Source organism: Eleutherodactylus coqui, chromosome 1 (genome assembly GCF_035609145.1).
Source record: "Eleutherodactylus coqui strain aEleCoq1 chromosome 1, aEleCoq1.hap1, whole genome shotgun sequence".
NCBI lineage: Eukaryota > Metazoa > Chordata > Amphibia > Anura > Eleutherodactylidae > Eleutherodactylus > Eleutherodactylus coqui.
Genome location: NC_089837.1, coordinates 499,582,704 through 499,602,532, shown reverse-complemented (window position 1 = coordinate 499,602,532; position 19,829 = coordinate 499,582,704). Strand labels below are relative to the sequence as shown.

General features: G+C 46.3%; 1 protein-coding gene across 1 annotated transcript in view; it reads left to right on the top strand.

Moving 5' to 3' along the window:
- The first annotated feature begins 360 nt into the window (after positions 1 to 360).
- LOC136588101 (putative N-acetylated-alpha-linked acidic dipeptidase) overlaps positions 361 to 19,829 on the top strand; it is a 73,003-nt gene continuing 53,534 nt past the window's right edge. The window contains exons 1-3 of the mRNA XM_066587064.1: positions 361 to 584; positions 5,217 to 5,325; positions 15,490 to 15,676. Of these exons, the coding sequence (XP_066443161.1) occupies positions 461 to 584; positions 5,217 to 5,325; positions 15,490 to 15,676 (420 nt within the window). The 5' untranslated portion in view covers positions 361 to 460. The remainder of the gene's footprint in view (positions 585 to 5,216; positions 5,326 to 15,489; positions 15,677 to 19,829) is intronic.

Below are 19,829 nucleotides of genomic sequence, written 5' to 3'. Positions count from 1 at the left end.
GCAGAGGACCGCGGAGAAACGCGTGATTATATCGCGGGCGGCAGCGATGCGATATATGAGATTATTCTCAAGATGCTTAAAAACTGCGCGAACAAAGATGCGATTTTGCCATGATTTTCTCACGGCAAAATCCTGATCACCCCTAGTCCCCAGAGTGAGGGGGATTCTTCCTGATCCCAGTGACTGGTAGCATCTGGAATCCTCGTTAATAGTTAGTTACTAAGTTGGATCCTATACTTGTACTTCCCCCGCTGCGTATAGGAATGAGCTGGGAACTTTGTCCTGGTAGGCAGCCGGGCGGACATTGGAGAAGGGAGGGTCCAGCATGAATTAGATGACGTTCCTCTGGAAGCTGTTAACTTCACAAGTTCTGGCAGGAGTTCAGTCTTCTGGGCAGGAGTTCCAGTGACTCCCGACTCCTGGCCTCTATGTGTCAACAACCTCCACACCATCCCACAAAATGCTAAGACTGCTGGGCACTGACGACTATGAGGTGGGCACCAGGATCAAAGGCATCACCGCCCGTGCCATCTTAACCCTCGCCTTGGGTGCGGTCGGATTTCTTCTCTTAGGCTTCATCATAGGTAAAGTAGAGCTTACTGTCGCACTAACTACTCAAACAGTGACTGTGATGTGTATGCATTCACATGTAGAAGAGCTGAGTTTGTCAGATGTACAGACGTAGCAATCATTAACATGACTGCTCATTGTCATAACTTAACTTACAGCATTGTAATACATTGTAGTTGAGTTACCATAACACGTTAAAGGGGTTGTAAAAGTTATCGCCTTTCCACAGGAGATCTACAGGATAGGGGATAACTTGTTGACTGTGGGGGTCTCAAGAACGGGGTTTCTGTGTTCCCCGTTTTCCTCACTGCAGGGTTACTGCACCCCTCGCCAGGGAGGAGGAGCCTGGATGGAGAGCCGGTCGCGGTGGTCGGTTCATTCACTTTCAGTGGGACTGCTGAGATACCTGAGCGGATGACACTCAGCTATTTCCATCAGCCCCATTGAAATTAATGGAGCACCAACTGTATGTGCTCGGCTCCATTTACTGTGACATCACTGCAGGGGTGAAGCGATCCCACAGTGACAAACGAACAAGACCCTCGAGATTGGCGGGGATATCAGCGGGAGACCCCCACTGATCAGCAAGTTATCCCCAATGCTGTGGATGGGAGATAACTGGCAATAGCTCTACCACCCCTTTAAATGTCAAATTAACATTTGCTACATCTGTAGGTGCAGAAGTAAAAAGTCAGGAACCACCTCTGTGTATGCAAATAGATGCCAGTATGGTCTTGTATTACAGCAGTGACCTTCACAGAGTAGCTGTCCAGCTCCTACAAGGCTAAAGCTCCCAATATGCTCTCACACTGCAGGATGAGAGTTGTAGTTTTGCAATAGCTATAGAGCCGCAAGTAGGGGGCAGCGGTATTGGACCAATAGTTTATCAAGTATGTAGCAAAAAGAGTTGGCGAAAAAGTGGAGTAACTCATGACTGCTAGATTAGAATACTTGTAATCTGTTACCGTAAAGCCATAGGTCTGCATGAGAGCTGCATACACAAAACGGTAGTATGGTCATTTCTTGCAGGACACCCTGTAGTTTCTAGTGGTACCATTTGGAAGTTCAAATGACCTTTTGATCACTTTATGTTAATTTTTATGGGGGCAGAGTGATCAAAAAAGTGCAATTCTGTTATTCTGTATTTTATTTTGTGATGACGTTCACAATGCGGGATAAATAATGCGTTACTTTGATAAATCGGACTTTTACGGACGCAGTGATGCCAAACATGTTTTTGTTTTGATTTTTTTATTAGAAATATATAAAAATGTTTGGGTTTTTTTTAACATTTATTACCTTCTTATTTTTTCAAATAGAAAACTTTTTCTTTTTGTCCCATAGGGGACTAGAACTTGTGATCGTTTGATCGCTCATACAGTATAATACAATACCATAGGCATGTCTTGATGGTCAATCAGTCACTGCAGCCCTAAGTGCTTTCAGATGGCCCCAGACCGTGTATGGCGTGGGATCGTCTTACAGTCCTGTTCCATACAAAACCCATGCACCCAGGACGTAACTGTATGTCTCGGGGCATGGAGGAGTTAAAGGGTTTTGTCTAGCCATAATGTTATTCCCTGGCCACACAATAGGGAACAACTTTATGACTAGAGGGCGTCCGATCACTGATCCTGAGGACAGGGGTCCTGAAAGTCCCTGCCTGAAAAAAGTAGTGGTCACGCATGGCTCCATTAATTTCAATTACAATGCCAAAAACTACCGAGCGCTTATACTTGGCAATTTCTGGCACTCCCATTAAAATGATTGGAGCGGCAGTGCACATGTAAAACTGCAGCTTCAGGACCCTGTTTTAGAGATCGGTGGGGGTAAGACCCCCATTGATCATAAAACTGTGGTCAGGGAACAACTTGAAACAATAAAAAACTGGTTGCAGAAGTGTTCACACCCTTCTGTTTTACGATCTCGGACTCCCGGGCCCAAGTGGTACGGAGCTTTGGACACGTTTCCCAGCCCTCTGGGCATCTGAGAATGAGAGAGTTAAAACAGACCTGCATTAATTAGAGTGGAAAGAATAACATTGTGCTGATATTCAGGCGGGGGGGGGGGGGGGGGGGACCATTAGGTCACGTACGCCTTCAGTGGGCTGTTTTCTGTATCAGTACTATAAAACTGCATTCATGAGACTGTCTAGGACGGAGCAAGACTTGGGGTGGCAGGAGGCTTCTTGTGTCACAGGTGCAGGGTATCAGGGAGGGGGTGCTAACAAACCATCCTGACTTGGCTAGGGCATTTGCCCAAAGGGCTAGGGCACTCAGCTAAATCCTGTATATATAGATGATGTTGATCCAGAGGAAGGAAAAAACCTTACTGAGTTAGAAGCTAATTTTTTTAATTTAGGGGAAAAAATTCCTTCCTGACTCCAATGTACTTTCAGTCGAGTTGAGCATATGAAATTGCCTTAGGCCTCAGTCACATGGGTGCATCGGCACCCGGACACCGGCGCCGATGTGCCTGTGTGACTGACACCAGCAGACGGACGTACCCGAAGACGGCCGTCTCTCTGCAGCGCCGGGAGGAAGAAAATGTGATCGGCTTCATTGCCGGTCATGTGCTCTATGATCAGCGCTGGAGAGAGACGGCCGTCTTCAGGTACGGCCGTCTAACTGTCAGTCACACGGGCGCATCGGCGCTGGTGTACGGGTTCCAATGCGCCCATGTAACTGAGGCCTAAGTCTGTTCTTTGGATGGGCCAGTGGGATCTGGGTCTTGGAACAGAACCGAGATCAGTGCATAATACAGCACCAGGACCAAGCTCATAGCATAGATGGGAAACCAGAACCAAGCTCTGTACATAAATGCAGTACAAACCAACTTCAGTACATAAATACAGCACCAGGACCAATCTCACTACATAAATACATTACTAGAATCAAGCTTGCAACGTAAATACAACACCAGAACCAAACTTATAACATAAATACAGTAGCAATACTAAGTGATTGTGTTGCGGAGGCACAAATGTGCTGACAGTGGTGCCTTGGAACACTAGAGAGAAGGAGACAGAACCAGAAGGAGAACGAAAATTTCCATAAGCTCCGCCTACTATATGACCCATTTCATGCAACCATACCTTAGAAAATGGGATCGTTGTAAGTTATGTGCTAGTAGTGGTTTTGCCACAGCTGGAGATCCACACATTTGAGGTCAAAGGTTTATAATGTAGGTTGATCAAATGATGATCCCACCCAATCTTTTCATCAAGTATGGAACAAAGTCTTATGGAGCCCAAAGCTAAGCCTCAAACTGACTCCTTCCACACCATGTGAGACAATTTCCCACGTGTTTATCTAGTGGTTTTACTGCCTAGTCTATTGCATGCGCAATATGCATGGAAAGATTGCGAGATCTGGTGGACATTCCCATCAGGACAAACTGTAAAGGCCCAATTACACTGAAAGATAATCGCTCAAATGGCAGTTTGAGTGACAGTTTTGAGCGATCATCTTTGCAAAGCTCTAAGTAGCTAATTAGCTACTTAAGAGTTTATGCAGACGGAGAGGGATACAGCCACGATAGCTCCGAGAACAAAGCAGCTATTTTGTATATGCAAACAGCTGCATTGTTCTCAAAGCTTTCAGCTAGTGTCCCGCTGAGAAGTGCCAGCGGGAAACCAGCTAAAAGAATGCTATCAGTGTCGGGCACTGATAAGAGTCATGGGTGATTTCCTTCTAGCTTGCTAGAAATCACCGATGAATGAATAGTGCACGATGGCTACGAGTTTAGACGTAACGTTTATCACTCAAAAGATGACTTTTGAGCGATAATTATTGTGTCTAACTGGCCTCAAGACATGAAACTAGAAAATCCTAGTCATTATTGGCCAGTATAAACGGTGTCCTTGTCCAAAGTGTCCACTGGTTGGTTAGTTGCCTATCAGTGGCTTGCATATAGGAGGGAGGCCCTGGAGCTTTGACTTTTAGGTCCAGCTTGACACCACCACATTCCTAACTGCCTATGACAGGACATTGGGTGCCCCGTCCTCTTTCCAAGTACATTACACTTTCCACTTCCTTACTGTAGCAGCTGTGGAGATCCCATCCTCGTGCCATTTGAGTTGAACTCAATGAGAGACTATTCAACCTCTTAGTAGGCAGATGGAATCATAATATGGTAGGAAGTCTAAGCCCAATGGGATATGAATTTACACTTGGAACAGAGTCAGGGCAGATGGAATACTTTCACAAGGTAGATCAGGTCAAGGCAGCAAACAAGAAAAGCGTAGTCGAATAACGATCAGAGGTCAGGATTGAAGAGGTCTGGAAAGCTGGGTAGTTTAGGCAGGAATCAAATAATGGAAATACATTTGCACCTTCCCACAGTACGCAGACTGATTGCTGTGGCCCCTGCTGATGGATGGAGTAGCTCCAAATAGCTCAGGACTTGTCAGGAATGGTTGGGGACTGAAATGCTGGGTGCTCACAAGGTAATTTAAGAGGTGGAATGGGTATGCACACCCAAAAGGAACAGAAAAATGACAGGAGATGTGACGGCTGTTATAGACAACACAGGGCACATGGCAGCAGAAGATAGGGGACACCACCAGTTATGACCAGCGGCCACAACAGTATTTTTTTTTTGTAAATTCCTATTCCTGCTATATTACATAATGTGTTTCCTTCTAGGATGGTTTGCAAAATCCAGTGGAAGCTCAAATCCTTCTCAAGTGTCTCAAAGTATGAGAAAAGAATTTTGGGATGAACTGAAGGCTGAAAATATCAAACATTACCTCTAGTAAGTGAAGAAACCACAATATGGTGAGAACATGCCTAGGAATTGTAGATCTTCTGCCAAATGTGTAATGGTGGATTCACTCATGATAATTTTGCCCCAAGCATATTTCTCTTAAGGCTCCCATACACCTTCAACAATTGTCAGACAAATCACTGTTCGTCCGACAACTATTCCCCCTGGCTTCCCCATGGACATGATCTTTTAGCTTAAGTGAACCTCCATGTGTTTACAGAGTTAAACCAGACAAGTCTGGCGCCAGCTTATCTCCCAGCAGACAAAAGGATCAGGCATTGCAATTTGAGGTCCTTGATCCATCTTGCCCCCAAAATCATCTGTTGGTGGAAAGTTGAGCCAACCTGATACACATTAGAAAGTTGCCCAACTCTGGCATTAACGGCAGCTTTGGACGACTAAGCTCTAATGCATATATGGACCTTTACTGTTCCTTCTGGTTGATCATTGCTTCATATGGAAGTTGTCCTGACTTACAGAACCTGGCGCCCCTCAAAACAGACTTTAAAGGGGTTTTCAAAAATGCAAATGATGGCATATGAATGGGATATGCCCTCACTTCTTGATTATTGGGATCCAAATGCCAGAAACCTTACCGGTACCCTGTACAGCAGATACCCACTATGCAGGGAATTGAAGCACTCGAACGGAGCGGTGTTTGGGGTGTCTACACAGTGTGTAGCTGAGAGCACCATTTCACAGGGAAAAAAAGTTTTTAAAGGGGCTACTTGACTTTGGTCGGGGTCCACCACTGATCTTAAAGTTGTAGCATATCCTAGCCATTTACCATAACACTATGTAATAGGAATACCCCTTTAAATAGGTTTTCCAGCATTGTACTATTCTACCCTCAGAATAGGTTATCAATAGTTGATCATTGGGGGTCTACCCATTGGGATCCCTGCCGATGAGCTGATTGGAATGACAGTACTGGGCACACTGCTGTACACTGTATAGTAGCAGTGCCTGGTATGGCAGCTCTGTCCCATTCACTTGAACAGAACTAGGATACTCTCAGGCCATGTGACTGGTGTATGTGACATCACAAGCCTGAAAAGAGCCCACAGAGCACCGCAGCCTCTTCAATCAGCTGATCAGTGGGGATCTTGGATGGTGGACCCAATCAGACAGGGTCCACCATCCAAGGGGTTAAGGGTTAATCAGCTGATCATGGGGCTCCTGGATAGTGGACCCAATCAACTATCGATAACCTATCCTGAGATGTGGTCACAGAAAAACCTTTTAATGTTTTCTATATATTCTGATTGTTAGACTTTGAGTAAGGCCGGATCAGCTCAACAGCGCCTCCCAGTGATGCTCGCTCTGGTGTTGTTACACAGGAGCGAGTTTAACTGCCACAGCTCACAGCGCTGCTGGAGTAAAGGCGGAGCGGTCCGCAGAGTGTTCTCTTTCCCCAGCCGCCTCCATTCACAGTAAGCAGACAGTCGTTCAAAAGTGAGGCGCCGTTCAGTTACTGCATGCAGAAAACGGAACGATTCACGTACATTCGCTGCACGCGTTTACACGGGACGATTATAAATCTAAACGATAATCATCCTGTGAAAGTGGGCCATAAAGGTGGCTTTCCACGTGCAGCTTATAGCGTTGATCTTGACGTTTTCCGACACCTTTTTTTGTTGCGTTTTTTTTTGTCACATGGTCAGTAGTTTTAGGCATTTGTATTTTTTTCCAAATGCAGCGCGCTCTGCTTACAGTGTTACTTCTTTAAGTCTTTTCCCATAGGCTTCTCCATAGGAAGAGAAAACCAAATGACAAAAACTGAACAAAATCAACATCTAGAAAGCGCATCAAATTATGGCAATTTCTACAAAGCCAAAAAATGCCACAAAAAAGTGTGTGCAGAAGAAAGCGTAAAGGTGCGTTTAGGCGGAATGATTATCGTTTGAATGTAAACCATAATCATTCAGTGTAAACGCAGCCAACGAGCGAACGATAGTTTGTTTGCTTCTCGTTCATTGCGTGCAGGCGTGAAAATGGTCATCGTCTCGTTCGCTAATCGTTCGGTTTTATTACCAATTAGAGATGAGCGAGCACCAAAATGCTCGGGTGCTCGTTACTCGGGACGACCTTTTCGCGATGCTCGAGGGTTCATTTCGAGTAACGAACCCCATTGAAGTCAATGGGCGACCCGAGCATTTCTGTATATCGCCGATGCTCGCTAAGGTTTTCGTTTGTGAAAATCGGGGCAATTCAAGAAAGTGATGGGAACGACACAGCAACGGATAGGGCAGGCGAGGGGCTACATGTTGGGCTGCATCTCAAGTTCCCAGGTCCCACTATTAAGCCACAATAGCGGCAAGACTGCCCCCCCCCCCCCCCCCCGCACTGTCAGCATATATATTTAAGCCCTTCCCGACAATTCATCCTGCGATCGCCGGCAGCCCATTGCTTTCAGTGGAACCTGCTGTATTGCCGGCTCCATTGAATTCAATGGGCAAACATCGTTCTTCTCTGCCACAGCTGTTACAGCTGTGGCAGAGAAGAATGATTTGTCTTCTATATGTTCTCAATGGGGTCGGCGCTGCTGCCGCCGGCCCCATTGAGCGCATATAGAGAAGGGCAGATTTTAATACTCGGGTGACACCTGATCTCCCCAGCCACTCACTGCAGGGGGGTGGTATAGGGCTTGAACGTTGCAGGGGGAAGTTGTAATGCCTTCCCTGTCTTTCTATTGGCCAGAAAAGCGCGCAAATTTCTCAGGGAAGAAAATGAAAGTGAAAGTAACCCGAACATCGCGTGGTACTCGTCACGAGTAACGAGCATCTCGAACACGCTAATACTCGAACGAGTATCAAGCTCAGACGACTACGTTCGCTCATCTCTATTACCAATCATTCAGTCGTTTTCAGTCTCTGCTACAGTGAATGTGAACAATTTAGCTAGTGAGCGTTTTATCTGCATCTATAAACAGGAGACACAAACCATTCCATGTAAAAGCCTTTATGACCGATATAAACTCACAGCTACAATATATTACAATACTACCAACTGTCGCCAAACAGAAAAAGGTCTTTAGGTCTTTCAAAAATTGCCACAAACAAGAGAACCTTGTGGAGTCTAATAACCGTGCCCAGTGGAGGCTCCTAAATGTTGGTGGAGACCTTGGGACGTTTGTCCATGGAAATCTATTTCATGCAGATAAAGTTTGGGAATCATTTGATTTACTTTAGACTGGATTCACAGCTTCGTTAGGATCCCTGTTTTCCTCTTCCTACACTGAAACAGAAAAGCGGAGTTCAAGTCAGAGACAGATCTGTCAGATAATAGAGACCCACGTCATCCGATGGACTCCATTGAGTCCGTTGGTTTCCATAATGGTGTCGGTCGTTCTACCATAAAACATAGCATTATTTGTTCTGGCATTCATGATGGAATTGGAGATGGACAACAATGTGGACGGAGCCGTTCTTGAGGCCCTTTTACTCGGGTCAATTATCGTTCATGAAGATTCACCCAAACACTTGTCTATCCAAGTATCAGGCAATGTGAGGGGCCTTTCACATGAGCGGAATATCTCCACAATCTGGGGATTAACGTTGCATAACCCAAATACACGCAGATTATGGTGCAGAATTATTGTGAAGGGTCCCTATAAGGGACAACGATCAGCCATTGACTTCCAGCAAATGCTCTCTCATTGGTTGTACATCTCCCCGTGTGACCATGGAAATATACCGCCAGTCTACGGTCATACTGACGATCAATCAGCTTTAGAGCAGTGGATCTCGAATTGCGTAAAAAGGAACTGATAACCAGTTATTCGCTACAGCGGGCCGAGAATCACCCTGTGGTCAAGGACCCTTAGTCCAGTCTGTACCACAGAGTGTTAAAAGAAAACCACTGTTCCTGCAGGCCGTCTACCTGTAATTAACAATATTTGTCTTTTTAGGCTTTTTAATTTTTTTAGTGTTTTTGTGACCTTTTAGCCCGCGAGCATCTGTGGTGTGGAGTAATAACAAGGATTTAGCGCTGAACAGTAACGATCCCATTTAACTTGTGTCAAGCCGCCCTGTTTGTAATTATTAACCTCCAGATTGTTGATGACTAACTGCACCGAGCTTGCAATTAATTCTGGCGAGTTAAGTGAAGGCATTTTTTTTTTATCAGTGCGGTTATCTGAGGTCAGAATACGTATAATACATTCAGATAACGCTGCTAAATGAAATGTCACATGATGCATTCTGGGAACTTCTTGTCTTTTGTTCTAATGACTGGATTTTACCTCCTACCTTCTGGAAATTACATGTACTGTAAGGAATAAAGGAGGACAGGTGACAGAATCACTGAGGCAGCCGCTGCAATCAGCTGTTCCTATGCTGTAAATTAGGCAGCACCGAGTACCGCCGTGCCGAATGCACCATATAGTACAGGCATGGGGAAGCTTTTAGAGACCGAGTGCCCAAACTGCAACCCAAACTGCCCAAATTATCGCTCAAAATTCATTCAAACTAACGAATTTAAGAGATAATTGGGCAGTGTGAATGCAAAAAAACGCTCACTATTAAAGGAGATGTCCCGCGCCGAAACGGGTTTTTTTTTTTTTAAACCCCCCCCCCGTTCGGCGCGAGACAACCCCGATGCAGGGGTTAAAAAAACCACCCGCACAGCGCTTACCTGAATCCCGGCGCTCCGGTGACTTCTCTACTCACCGCTGAAGATGGCCTCTTCCTCCGTGGACCGCAGCTCTTCTGTGCGGTCCACTGCCGATTCCAGCCTCCTGATTGGCTGGAATCGGCACGTGACGGGGCGGAGCTACACGGAGCTACACGGAGCCCCATAGAGAACAGCAGAAGACCCGGACTGCGCAAGCGCGGCTAATTTGGCCATCGGAGGCCAAAAATTAGTCGGCACCATGGAGACCAGGACGCTAGCAACGGAGCAGGTAAGTAAAAAACTTTTTATAACTTCTGTATGGCTCATAATTAATGCACAATGTACATTACAAAGTGCATTATTATGGCCATACAGAAGTGTATAACCCCACTTGCTGCCTCGGGACATCTCCTTTAATTAGCAGTTCATTATCGCTGACTTTCAGAGCTTAAACAGATGGGATTGAGCGCAGCTATGCTCACCACTATGGAGCATAATTGCATATGAATTGGGGTTTGTTTTTTCGGCGCTGGGGTCAGGGAAGACGTAGGAACCTAAGGATAAGTGCAGATGGTCAGCTAATAGGTCCCTGTAGGGTTAAACATGCAACGATTGTTGTATGATGACCAACTGTCCTAGACCATGCCAGGAAGATGCCCCCCAGATCATGACACCGCCACCACCAGCCTGCTGAAACCCAATGGTGTACCCATGGGATAAGACTTCAAGATGTTTATGCCGGATGCAGACCGGGACTTCCATACGGTTCAACAGGAAATAGGACTCTTTACTCCAGACAACCTTCTGCCATGTGTCCAAGGTTCAGTGACATCATTCCTGGGGCCAAGCGAAGCATTATTGGCCACGACGTAAGGTCATCAGGGACAACCTTGTCAGTCTTTAGTTATGGGACCCCACCCCATGATCATTGTGGAAATGTGTCTAACAACCCTGCTGTTGGACTGCTGAGTCAGTTGGTCCCCTTAAGCACATTGTTGCAGAAATATCAGATGTGCCACCCAATGTCCAAATCAACGTCAGACTCTTTATACATGTCTTTATAACCATGATTGGGAATTGAAAAACAAAAGCCAGAATCCATGTACAGACAGCTGTTTCGGGAGTTTTGCCCCTCATCAGTATGCAGTAGGTTTCTGGCTTGGCTAGTAAGAGGCCTATAGACATGAGTTGGAAAGGGGTATCCTCACTCCTAAAGGAAAGCACCTAGAAAGTGTGTGAGGAGCAAAAACCCTGAAACAGCTATCTGTGTATGGTTTTCTGGCTTGGTTTTCAATTCCCAGTCATTGTTATAAAGACCTGTATAAAGGGTCAGACATTGATTTCCAGGAATGCTGCCTTCCAATAGGTGGCGCTGCAGAGGTATTGTTCCAGCTCCCTTATTTGCACCATTCTACTAAGTGGAAGCTTTTTCCGCTACATAACTCCAGTATTACTTCCGTAATTCAGCAGGCAATCATTGATGGCTGGATTATTCCACCAGACTTGGCAAGCTAGTGGTTGGTGCTAGTAATTGCAGGTGCAGCTCTCATGGGACCCCAGTCTGCAATTTTGATTGCGGCCATAACACAAGGGGTTGGAGCAGCGGTTTCCGCTTCGACCACTGTTGTCTGGTGCTGCTGATTTGCTTAACAAATCGGTCTACGTGACTGAAACAGACCTCTTGTACTCGGCCTTGAACACAGGTGGAGGGCTTGGTGCTCTGCAGGGATGAAGCCAACAGCTATATTGTCACAAGCGCTCTGAAGCGACTACAAGTGTTGTCATGGGAGTACAGATCAGCAGTTCTTCCACATCCGGAACCCAATAACTGCACAGGAAAACCCTTCTTTAAGGCACTCCACAAGGTACACCAGCCATGCCTACGTCACACATGCAGACCCTCATGCTGTACTTTGTTGCATTAGTACACAATTACAATACTTTTTTGAAATTCCAACAAACTTCACATTAGAAAATCCAAGGAACGTTCCGAGCCCCAATAGATTAAGCATAATGAAGTGGCTACCTGTGCTGGGAGGTTAATCTACCCACGGGGACCCTGACACCTTTATCAGTTTATGCTGCGGATTTTGACAGTGGAATGCAACCTTTGTAATGGAAAGCTTGAAAGACGGGATAATTCTGCACTAAAAACTGTGGATTTGGCTGCTGCATAGTTATTGCTGAGTTTCTGCTGCAGAAAACTGTCAGCGAATACACCCCTTATGATTCCACCACTAGCTTGGGTACAAGATGTGATACGGGGGGGTATGGAGGCTCTATTACTTTGTTGTACCGCCTTTGGCTTGGATACAAGAAAACGGGGGTGGGGGGTATGGAGGCTCTAGTACCCTGTTGTACCGCCTTTAGCTTGGATACAAGATGTGATACGGGGGAAGCCACGGAGGCTCTAGCATGCCGTTGCACCCCCTCTACCTTTGATACAAGATGTGATGCGGGCAGGCATGTAGGCATACAGATTTCATATGGTATCCTGCAGAATATCACTCCAGACAGAGGCATAACTTGAAGCTGCTGGGCCCCAATGCAAAATCTGGAACTGGGCCCCCAACTATAAAGTTACAATGATAGTATTGGTTTGCAATATGGGGAAGAGAGACTTTATGGGCCCCCTAAAGCTCCTGGGTCCAGGTGTGACCAAACCCCCTATACTTATGCCCCTGGCTCCAGATTTGCTGTAAGTGAGCTTCTAGATCGTAAAAACTCATTAGCGCCCCAGATGGTCCCATACATGTTCTATTGGTGATTGAATCTGGCATTCGGGCAGCCACAGAAGTGTGACAATGTTGTGGGGGCTCCTGTGACCCCCCTGTGTGTGCGTTTCGAGCATTATCCTACCTGGAGTTGCCATGACAGGAACACATGTGGCTGCAGGATGTCCTAAACATATCGCTGAGCTGTCATTGTCCCTCGTACCACTACTAGGGGTGACCGACTGTCATATTGGATGGCCCCCCCAGACCATATCACCAGCAGCGGGCAGTGTGCCGCTCCACAGCAAAGGCAGGATTGAGGTCTCCAGACATGAACATGGTCAATGCCCAAAGTAAATATCGATTGGTCGCTGAAGACAACCCAGTTCCACTCCGTAGCGTCCAGTTTCGCTGTTCAGGACATCACTGCAAACAGAGGCAATGGTGGGTGTAAGAGGCCATACATGTAATGGGGGCTGCGAGACCAAATGTCCTTCAGCCAAGCACATGGAAATGGTTCTGACAGACACAGTGGTGTAACAATAGTGCCACCTGTCTCTGGATAGTGGACAATGAAACGGTTGGAGCGGCTTGTGCTTGTTGGACGAACAGATGCTCCTCTCTAGTGGTGGTCTGTTGGGGGTCCTAAGCCCAGTCACCTTGTGTGTCCTCACACATCCACTGGTCCTAACAGTCTGGTCAGATGCTCCTCTCTACTGGTGGTCTGTAGGGGGCATCCTGAGCCTGATCACCTTGTGTGCCCTCACACATCCACTGGTCCCAACACCTCCTAACAGTCTGGTCTGATGCTCCTCTCTATTGGTGGTCTTTTGGGGGTCCCGTGCCCGGTCACCTTGTTTGCCAACACACATCCACTGGTCCCAACACCTCCTAACAGTCTGGTCAGACGCTCCTCTCTACTGGTGGTCTGTAGGGGGCATCCTGAGCCTGATCACCTTGTGTGCCCTCACACATCCACTGGTCCCAACACCTCCTAACAGTCTGGTCAGATGCTCCTCTCTATTGGTGGTCTTTCGGGGGTCCCGTGCCCGGTCACCTTGTGTGCCAACACACATCCACTGGTCCCAACACCTCCAAACAGTCTGGTCAGACGCTCCTCTCTACTGGTGGTCTGTCGGGGGTCCCGAGCCCGGTCACCTTGTGTGCCCTCACATATCCACTGGTCCCAACACCCCCTAACAGTCTGGTCAGAACGGCCAGTGGGGGACAATTCTTCGATATGACCATCCAGCTTCTCACATCCCAATAATGCGCCCCCTCTCAGACTCTGCTAACAAGCTCCACACAAGCGGAAGAAGAGGTCACTACACACAAGGAGCCTCCGAGAGCCTTTTATAGGCCAAGGGGGAACCACTTCTAGGGCCTCTGGTGACCAGAAGATCCATCTAATTACCACAACTCTCATCATTTGTACATCTGCCTGAGATGGGACTGCAGGACAGCAAAATGACAACTTCTTCTAGGGGCACTTTTTTTTTTTACAAAGTTGTAGTTGTAAGTGAAAAATAACATTTTTATTTTTATTTTTTTAATTCAGTGGATACATTTTATGCATAACAAGTAAAAAAAAAGAAAAAACAATTGATAGGAAAATCAAGAAGTGGAAAAAAAAGCCATCTAACCAGCACAGGCACAATGTTGTGGAAATTCTTAGATTTAAAGCCGAAAATATTGTGGGTATTAAAGGGTTAATGGTGTGATCACCGCTTCAGAGGGTCATTTTGTCTATAATTAGAAGTAGTGTGTAATTACTGTGTATTGAAGACCCAGAACAAGGAACATTTTGTGCGTATTGTTTGTTTCTTTGGACAAAGAACATTTGTTTATTAGGTTTGACAATAAAACCGATGAGAATTGGCGGCTGAATATTGTCATCATCGTTAACCAAAGAACTGCCTGACTTGTCCGAATATTCAGGTGACGTGTCCATTGTCCGCCAATGAGATGTCCACGATTAAAAAACACAAAACATGCCTGCTTTCCTTAACCCTCCAAGAGACCTTTCACGCGGGACAAAATAGGCGGCACCAGTGGGAATGGAGCCGCCTGCTTTGTGTAGAATCGGCTCAGTGCACTGATCATAATTTACAACTGGACAAATCCTTTAAACCAGACAGTTTTTTAGTACCAATTTGTGATTTTGGATATCCGAATCACAGAAAGAAGATGCTATGGCACTCACAGGGGAATGAGGCCACTTCAATGGTCTTCTAGACACAGTGGCATGTCTGTATACGATGCTGTGCCGGGTGCCATGATATATATGGTCTCTGGTTGGCAGGATATGTGTGCTGGGTACTAGGGGGTGCCATGATGCAGTGCCTAATACAACTGCTCAGCCTCATTCCCATACCCCTTTGTGGGATCAGAGGAAGTCTAATTCAACATGCCATCAAATATCATTGGTCAGCCAAAAGAATAAGGCAGACACAACCTAGAGACCAGGGAGTGGGGAAAAAAGGCAGACCCTTTTTCCTAAACTCTTAATAACCCCTTTGCATTGGAGGAAAATGATGTGAGGTTTTACAGGATTAGAAAAACATGGCTGCTTTCCTCGACAATCAGCGCCACACCTGTCCACGGCTCGTGTGTGGTATTGCAGCTCAGTCCCTTTCACTTCAGTGGAGCTGAACAGCAATACCACACACAACCTGTGGACAAGTAAGGCGCCGATTTTGGAATAAAGCAGCCATGTTTTTTTCTAATTCTGTACTCCTAGTGCTTTAAGCTCCGGTTAATCGGGTTAGCGGTTTGCAGCGCTCAGCAGGGTAACATGTATTCTTTTTTTGTTTTTTTATTTCAGCAATTTTAGTCGGGTTCCTCATTTAGCCGGAACAGAGGAGAATTTTCTTCTTGCCAAACAAATCCAAACCCAGTGGAAGGAATACGGATTGGACCAAGTGGAGCTCACTCACTATGACATTCTGCTGTCCTACCCCAATCAGTCACATCCCAACTACATCTCCATTGTAGACGAGAAAGGACAAGAGGTAAACCGGGGAATACCGAACATTCAGGATTATAACTTGTTACATGGCAAAAAAATGACTTAAAGCGACCCTCCGCTACTGGACAAACAAAGATGGCCGAACCACTTCTATGACTACCTGATGAATATATTGTATTTCAGCCGCACTTCAGTAGCGGTGAGCGATTCCAGCAACCTCATTGGTTGTTGGGGACCCCCCCCCCCACTTTGGAGATGTGCATGCGTGCTAGTTCACGAGACCCGTGGGCAGTGCACGAGTGCTACCTAACGAGCCCCATGACCCGTGACCTAACCGCTAGCAGTCCCGTAGGAGGGTCCAAAGGGGGGGTGTACCCAACAACCAATGAGGTTCTGGAATCGCTCACCGCTACTGAAGTGCGGCTGAAATACAATAAATGCCTACACGATGCATCTTTGTTCGTCTGGGCCGGAGGGTCACTTTAAAGAATCTTGAACTTGTAGTAATTTCAACTGTAATGCCCTATGAATGGCGCAAAAATACATCAGTGCTCAAAAATTGCAGTGGCATATGAAGTGCAGTTGGTTGGCATACTACGGTAGGCACAAGACTGTCTAGGGGTGCTTGAAGTACAGAGCTCTCCTTTTTGCCGTTCAGTTTTCCTGATGTGCCCTAGGAGGTGGCTGATGTTCTGCACCTGATATCCTCCGTTTCTATGTTTTCATACTCTACGGTAGTTCTATGGTGGTGTATGTTATCATCCATGAATAAGAAATATGGCCTCCGCTTGGCAGGGTACATGTCCTGGGTACCAGAGGGTGTCAACAAGTCAAGGGCTTATAGACACAGGGCTAGAGCAGTGAAGAAAGCTTATGCCCCTCCAAACCATGACTCCACCACCACCATAATGCTTCTCTTCAAGGATATTGGGACAGTCTTGAGGCAATCTATAGCAAGAGTGTCCCTCCTGTTGCCTGAATGGTGCATATGTAGCCATCTTTGAGTCCAGGGCTGGCTGTAAATTTATGGGACCATAATACCCCTAATCCACAGTTTCCCTGGAGTGCTGATTAGAGAAGAAGGGAACCCCCATGTTCCTGATAAGCAGGAGTCCTGGAAGTTAAAACTTTACCTATCAAACATTTATGGGATATACTTTTGCTAAATGCCATAAATGTTTCAGATAGTAATAGCACTTTAAATATTTTTGCAGCCCATGGGAGAGGTACAATATGACAATGTGGCCTTCTCACCAGGATCGGTTGTGCACCACTGCCTATGATGGTCCTCAGTCTGACCTAAGGCCCCCATAGACACATAGTCATCCGAACCTGCCAATCTTGGTGAGACCAAACTGCTGAATATGTATGGGGTCTCTCTCCTTTCCCCTGAGAGATGATGAGGCAAAGGACGATCAGGAATGTTGAATATCCATGTTAAATCTGTCTGTGCCTCAGGAGATAAGCTGCCACCGGAGCTGTCCAATGGTGGCTTACCTCCCTCTCTCCATGTAAAACACAAACGCTCATCCAAACTGAACATTCATGTGTATGGCGGCCCAACAAAGGTATTGAAGGTGTATGGGAACCCTTAGGGCTAAATGTCTTTTAAATGTGACCACCATTTAGCCACAGGAGGAACAAAGTGCACCTGACTGTACAGAAGGGTTCATGGAAAAATATTTTAATACAATACATTTTACATTAACTAGTGCCATTCAAAAAATACAACTTGTCCGGCAAAAAAACAAGCCCGGTGGGGGTGAAAAACAAACCACCATAAGTGTTAGCGATGGGAAGGCGTTAATATTTGAGCACCATATTAATTATACTCTATGTATCAGAAACTGAAGGCCCCATTTACACTACTACTGGGTTACACATACTAGACGACTGTATCCAGCTGGGCCATTACAAAGCTTTAGTGTTCTGACACTCGAGAAGCAAGCCAGAGATGATCCTACATATAATGGTCATATAGGCTGAATGGTGGCACTGTTTTTTTAAACACCATTTACCCAGTGAGATCATAGGAATGATGACAGCAGGAGAAGAGTGTGCTGATTTAGTGGAAGACAGTGTCTTGTCCATTCATGCGATTAGGTAAGTTGTGACCAGTCTACACACGATGGAGGCAGTCCGATTCCGTGATTGAGGATAGAATGTATAGACCATTGTATGATGGGAACAATGATAGCAGCAGAAGAAGGGTGTGCTGATCTTGTGGAAGAGAGGGACTTGTCCATTCACGTAATGACAGGCCTATATGTAATCCAGATGCAGCGTCCGAGGAGCGGGCCCATGGCCGAGGAGATAGCAGGGTAGATAAGGGATTTCTGTCATGGAGCCACCACATCCTTCCCTGAGGGTAGCTCGGGACCCATCCAAGTCACTGCTGGGGGAGGGAAAGGGTAACTAGCGGTTACCTAGAATCTTCTTGTCACTCGTGACGCCACTATTCCTTCCTCTGCAGTGAAACTCGCTGTAGGAAATAACTTGGTCCACACACAGGAAAAACCGGGAATAGTCAGTAATGTCTGTTTGCTGTTACTTGATAATGGTTGAACAGTAGATTTTGGCACAGATACAAGAAGAGAAGTTGGTGTGACAGGGAGGATACTCGTGGCAATCTGGATGATCCGCAGTCACAATTATTTGTGTGATCCCGCTCCCCGTGACTGACTCTCCTTCACTCTCACCAACTCTCAACCAGTCCACACTCGCTTCCTGTACCTTCCTTCACCAAGCAACGACTCCTTCCTCACTCAGTTCTTAGTGGTAGATGTGGCACATCCCTGTTAGCATAGTCCCAGGCCAAGTAGTAGAAAATCGCTCAGCTTCCTCCATTCTTCACGCACACACACAGACCGATGGGTGTCTGTGCGGCTTACTCACTGACTAGAAACAGACTGAATTTTGCTAACTACTCTTGCTGACTCTATTCCCATTCTCATTCTCTCTTACATCCATCTTGCAAACACATTTATATCACAAGGTCACATGACACACAACATGATACATTTCTCAGACATAACCCAGACTTTAACCCATTCAGTGCTGCAGAGGTGCAATACACATCAAATGCATACAATATAGAAGACACCGACAATACAATTACACAAGACAAACCCTAAACATTATGGAGGGGCCCCATTAACTCTGGGCCACTACACAGGCAGACTGGTTCAGTGAGCAAGGCTAAAAGAATGTATAGACCATTGTAAGATGGGAATAATGACAGCAGCAAGAGAGGAGTGTGATGATCTTGTTAGAGGCAGTAACCTGTCCATGTATGTGATTAAGTTATGACAAGTCTACGTGTAATAGGAGCAGTCCGATTCAGTGAACGAGGATAGATCAAGGTATAGAAAATTATAAGATGGGCATAATGACAGCAGCAGCAGGAGAGGAGTGTGCTGTTCTTGTCAGAACCAGTGACCTGCTCTCATGTTGAAGTGGCCCAGCCCATCATCCTGGTCCCCTCCAGAAATGTCATACACCCGCAGCAAATAGAGCATGCCGCGGGTGAGGACGGGAGATTTCACGATGCGGAATTCCGCAATGGAATTCCGCACCGTGAGCATTGAGCTATTAGGTTTAATAGAACCTAATAGCTGCGGGCAACGCAGCGGAAATCCGTCCGTGGGAAGGAGGCCTAATGCAAGAATTGCTAATTCTTTTGTTTGCCTCCTAAAAAAAAAAATACAAAAGTCATATGTACCCCAAAATGGTACCAATAAGAACTACAAAAAACCTTCTCCCCCAGCTCTGTTGCCGCAATAATAAAAGTGTTATGGATCTTAAAATACGATGATGCAGATTCAGGCATCTTGTCCATGGGCAAAATGGGTATAAAAAATCTGTGCGGGTCTCCCGCGCCCATAGGGAGTCAGTGGGCACCTGCAAGTAGTTAAATACCTGCGGATGTCATTTTTCCACGGCATGCAGATTGCGCTTGCGGGAAACAACCACTGCATGCTCCATTTTCTGCGGTTTTCCCGCACAGACTGCTTCCGATCGGTGACACAGCGGCGGATGATACTGTGGCTGTCCTGCGGGAAAGCGGGAGTTTAAAAAAATAAAAGGAAGCATGTCGCCGGCGTCCTGAGCGCATCCGCCGTGCAGAAGAAAGAAGATCCGGCCGCGACGGAGCAGAGTAAATGCCATTTTTTTTGCCTTATGGCTGCGGACACGGC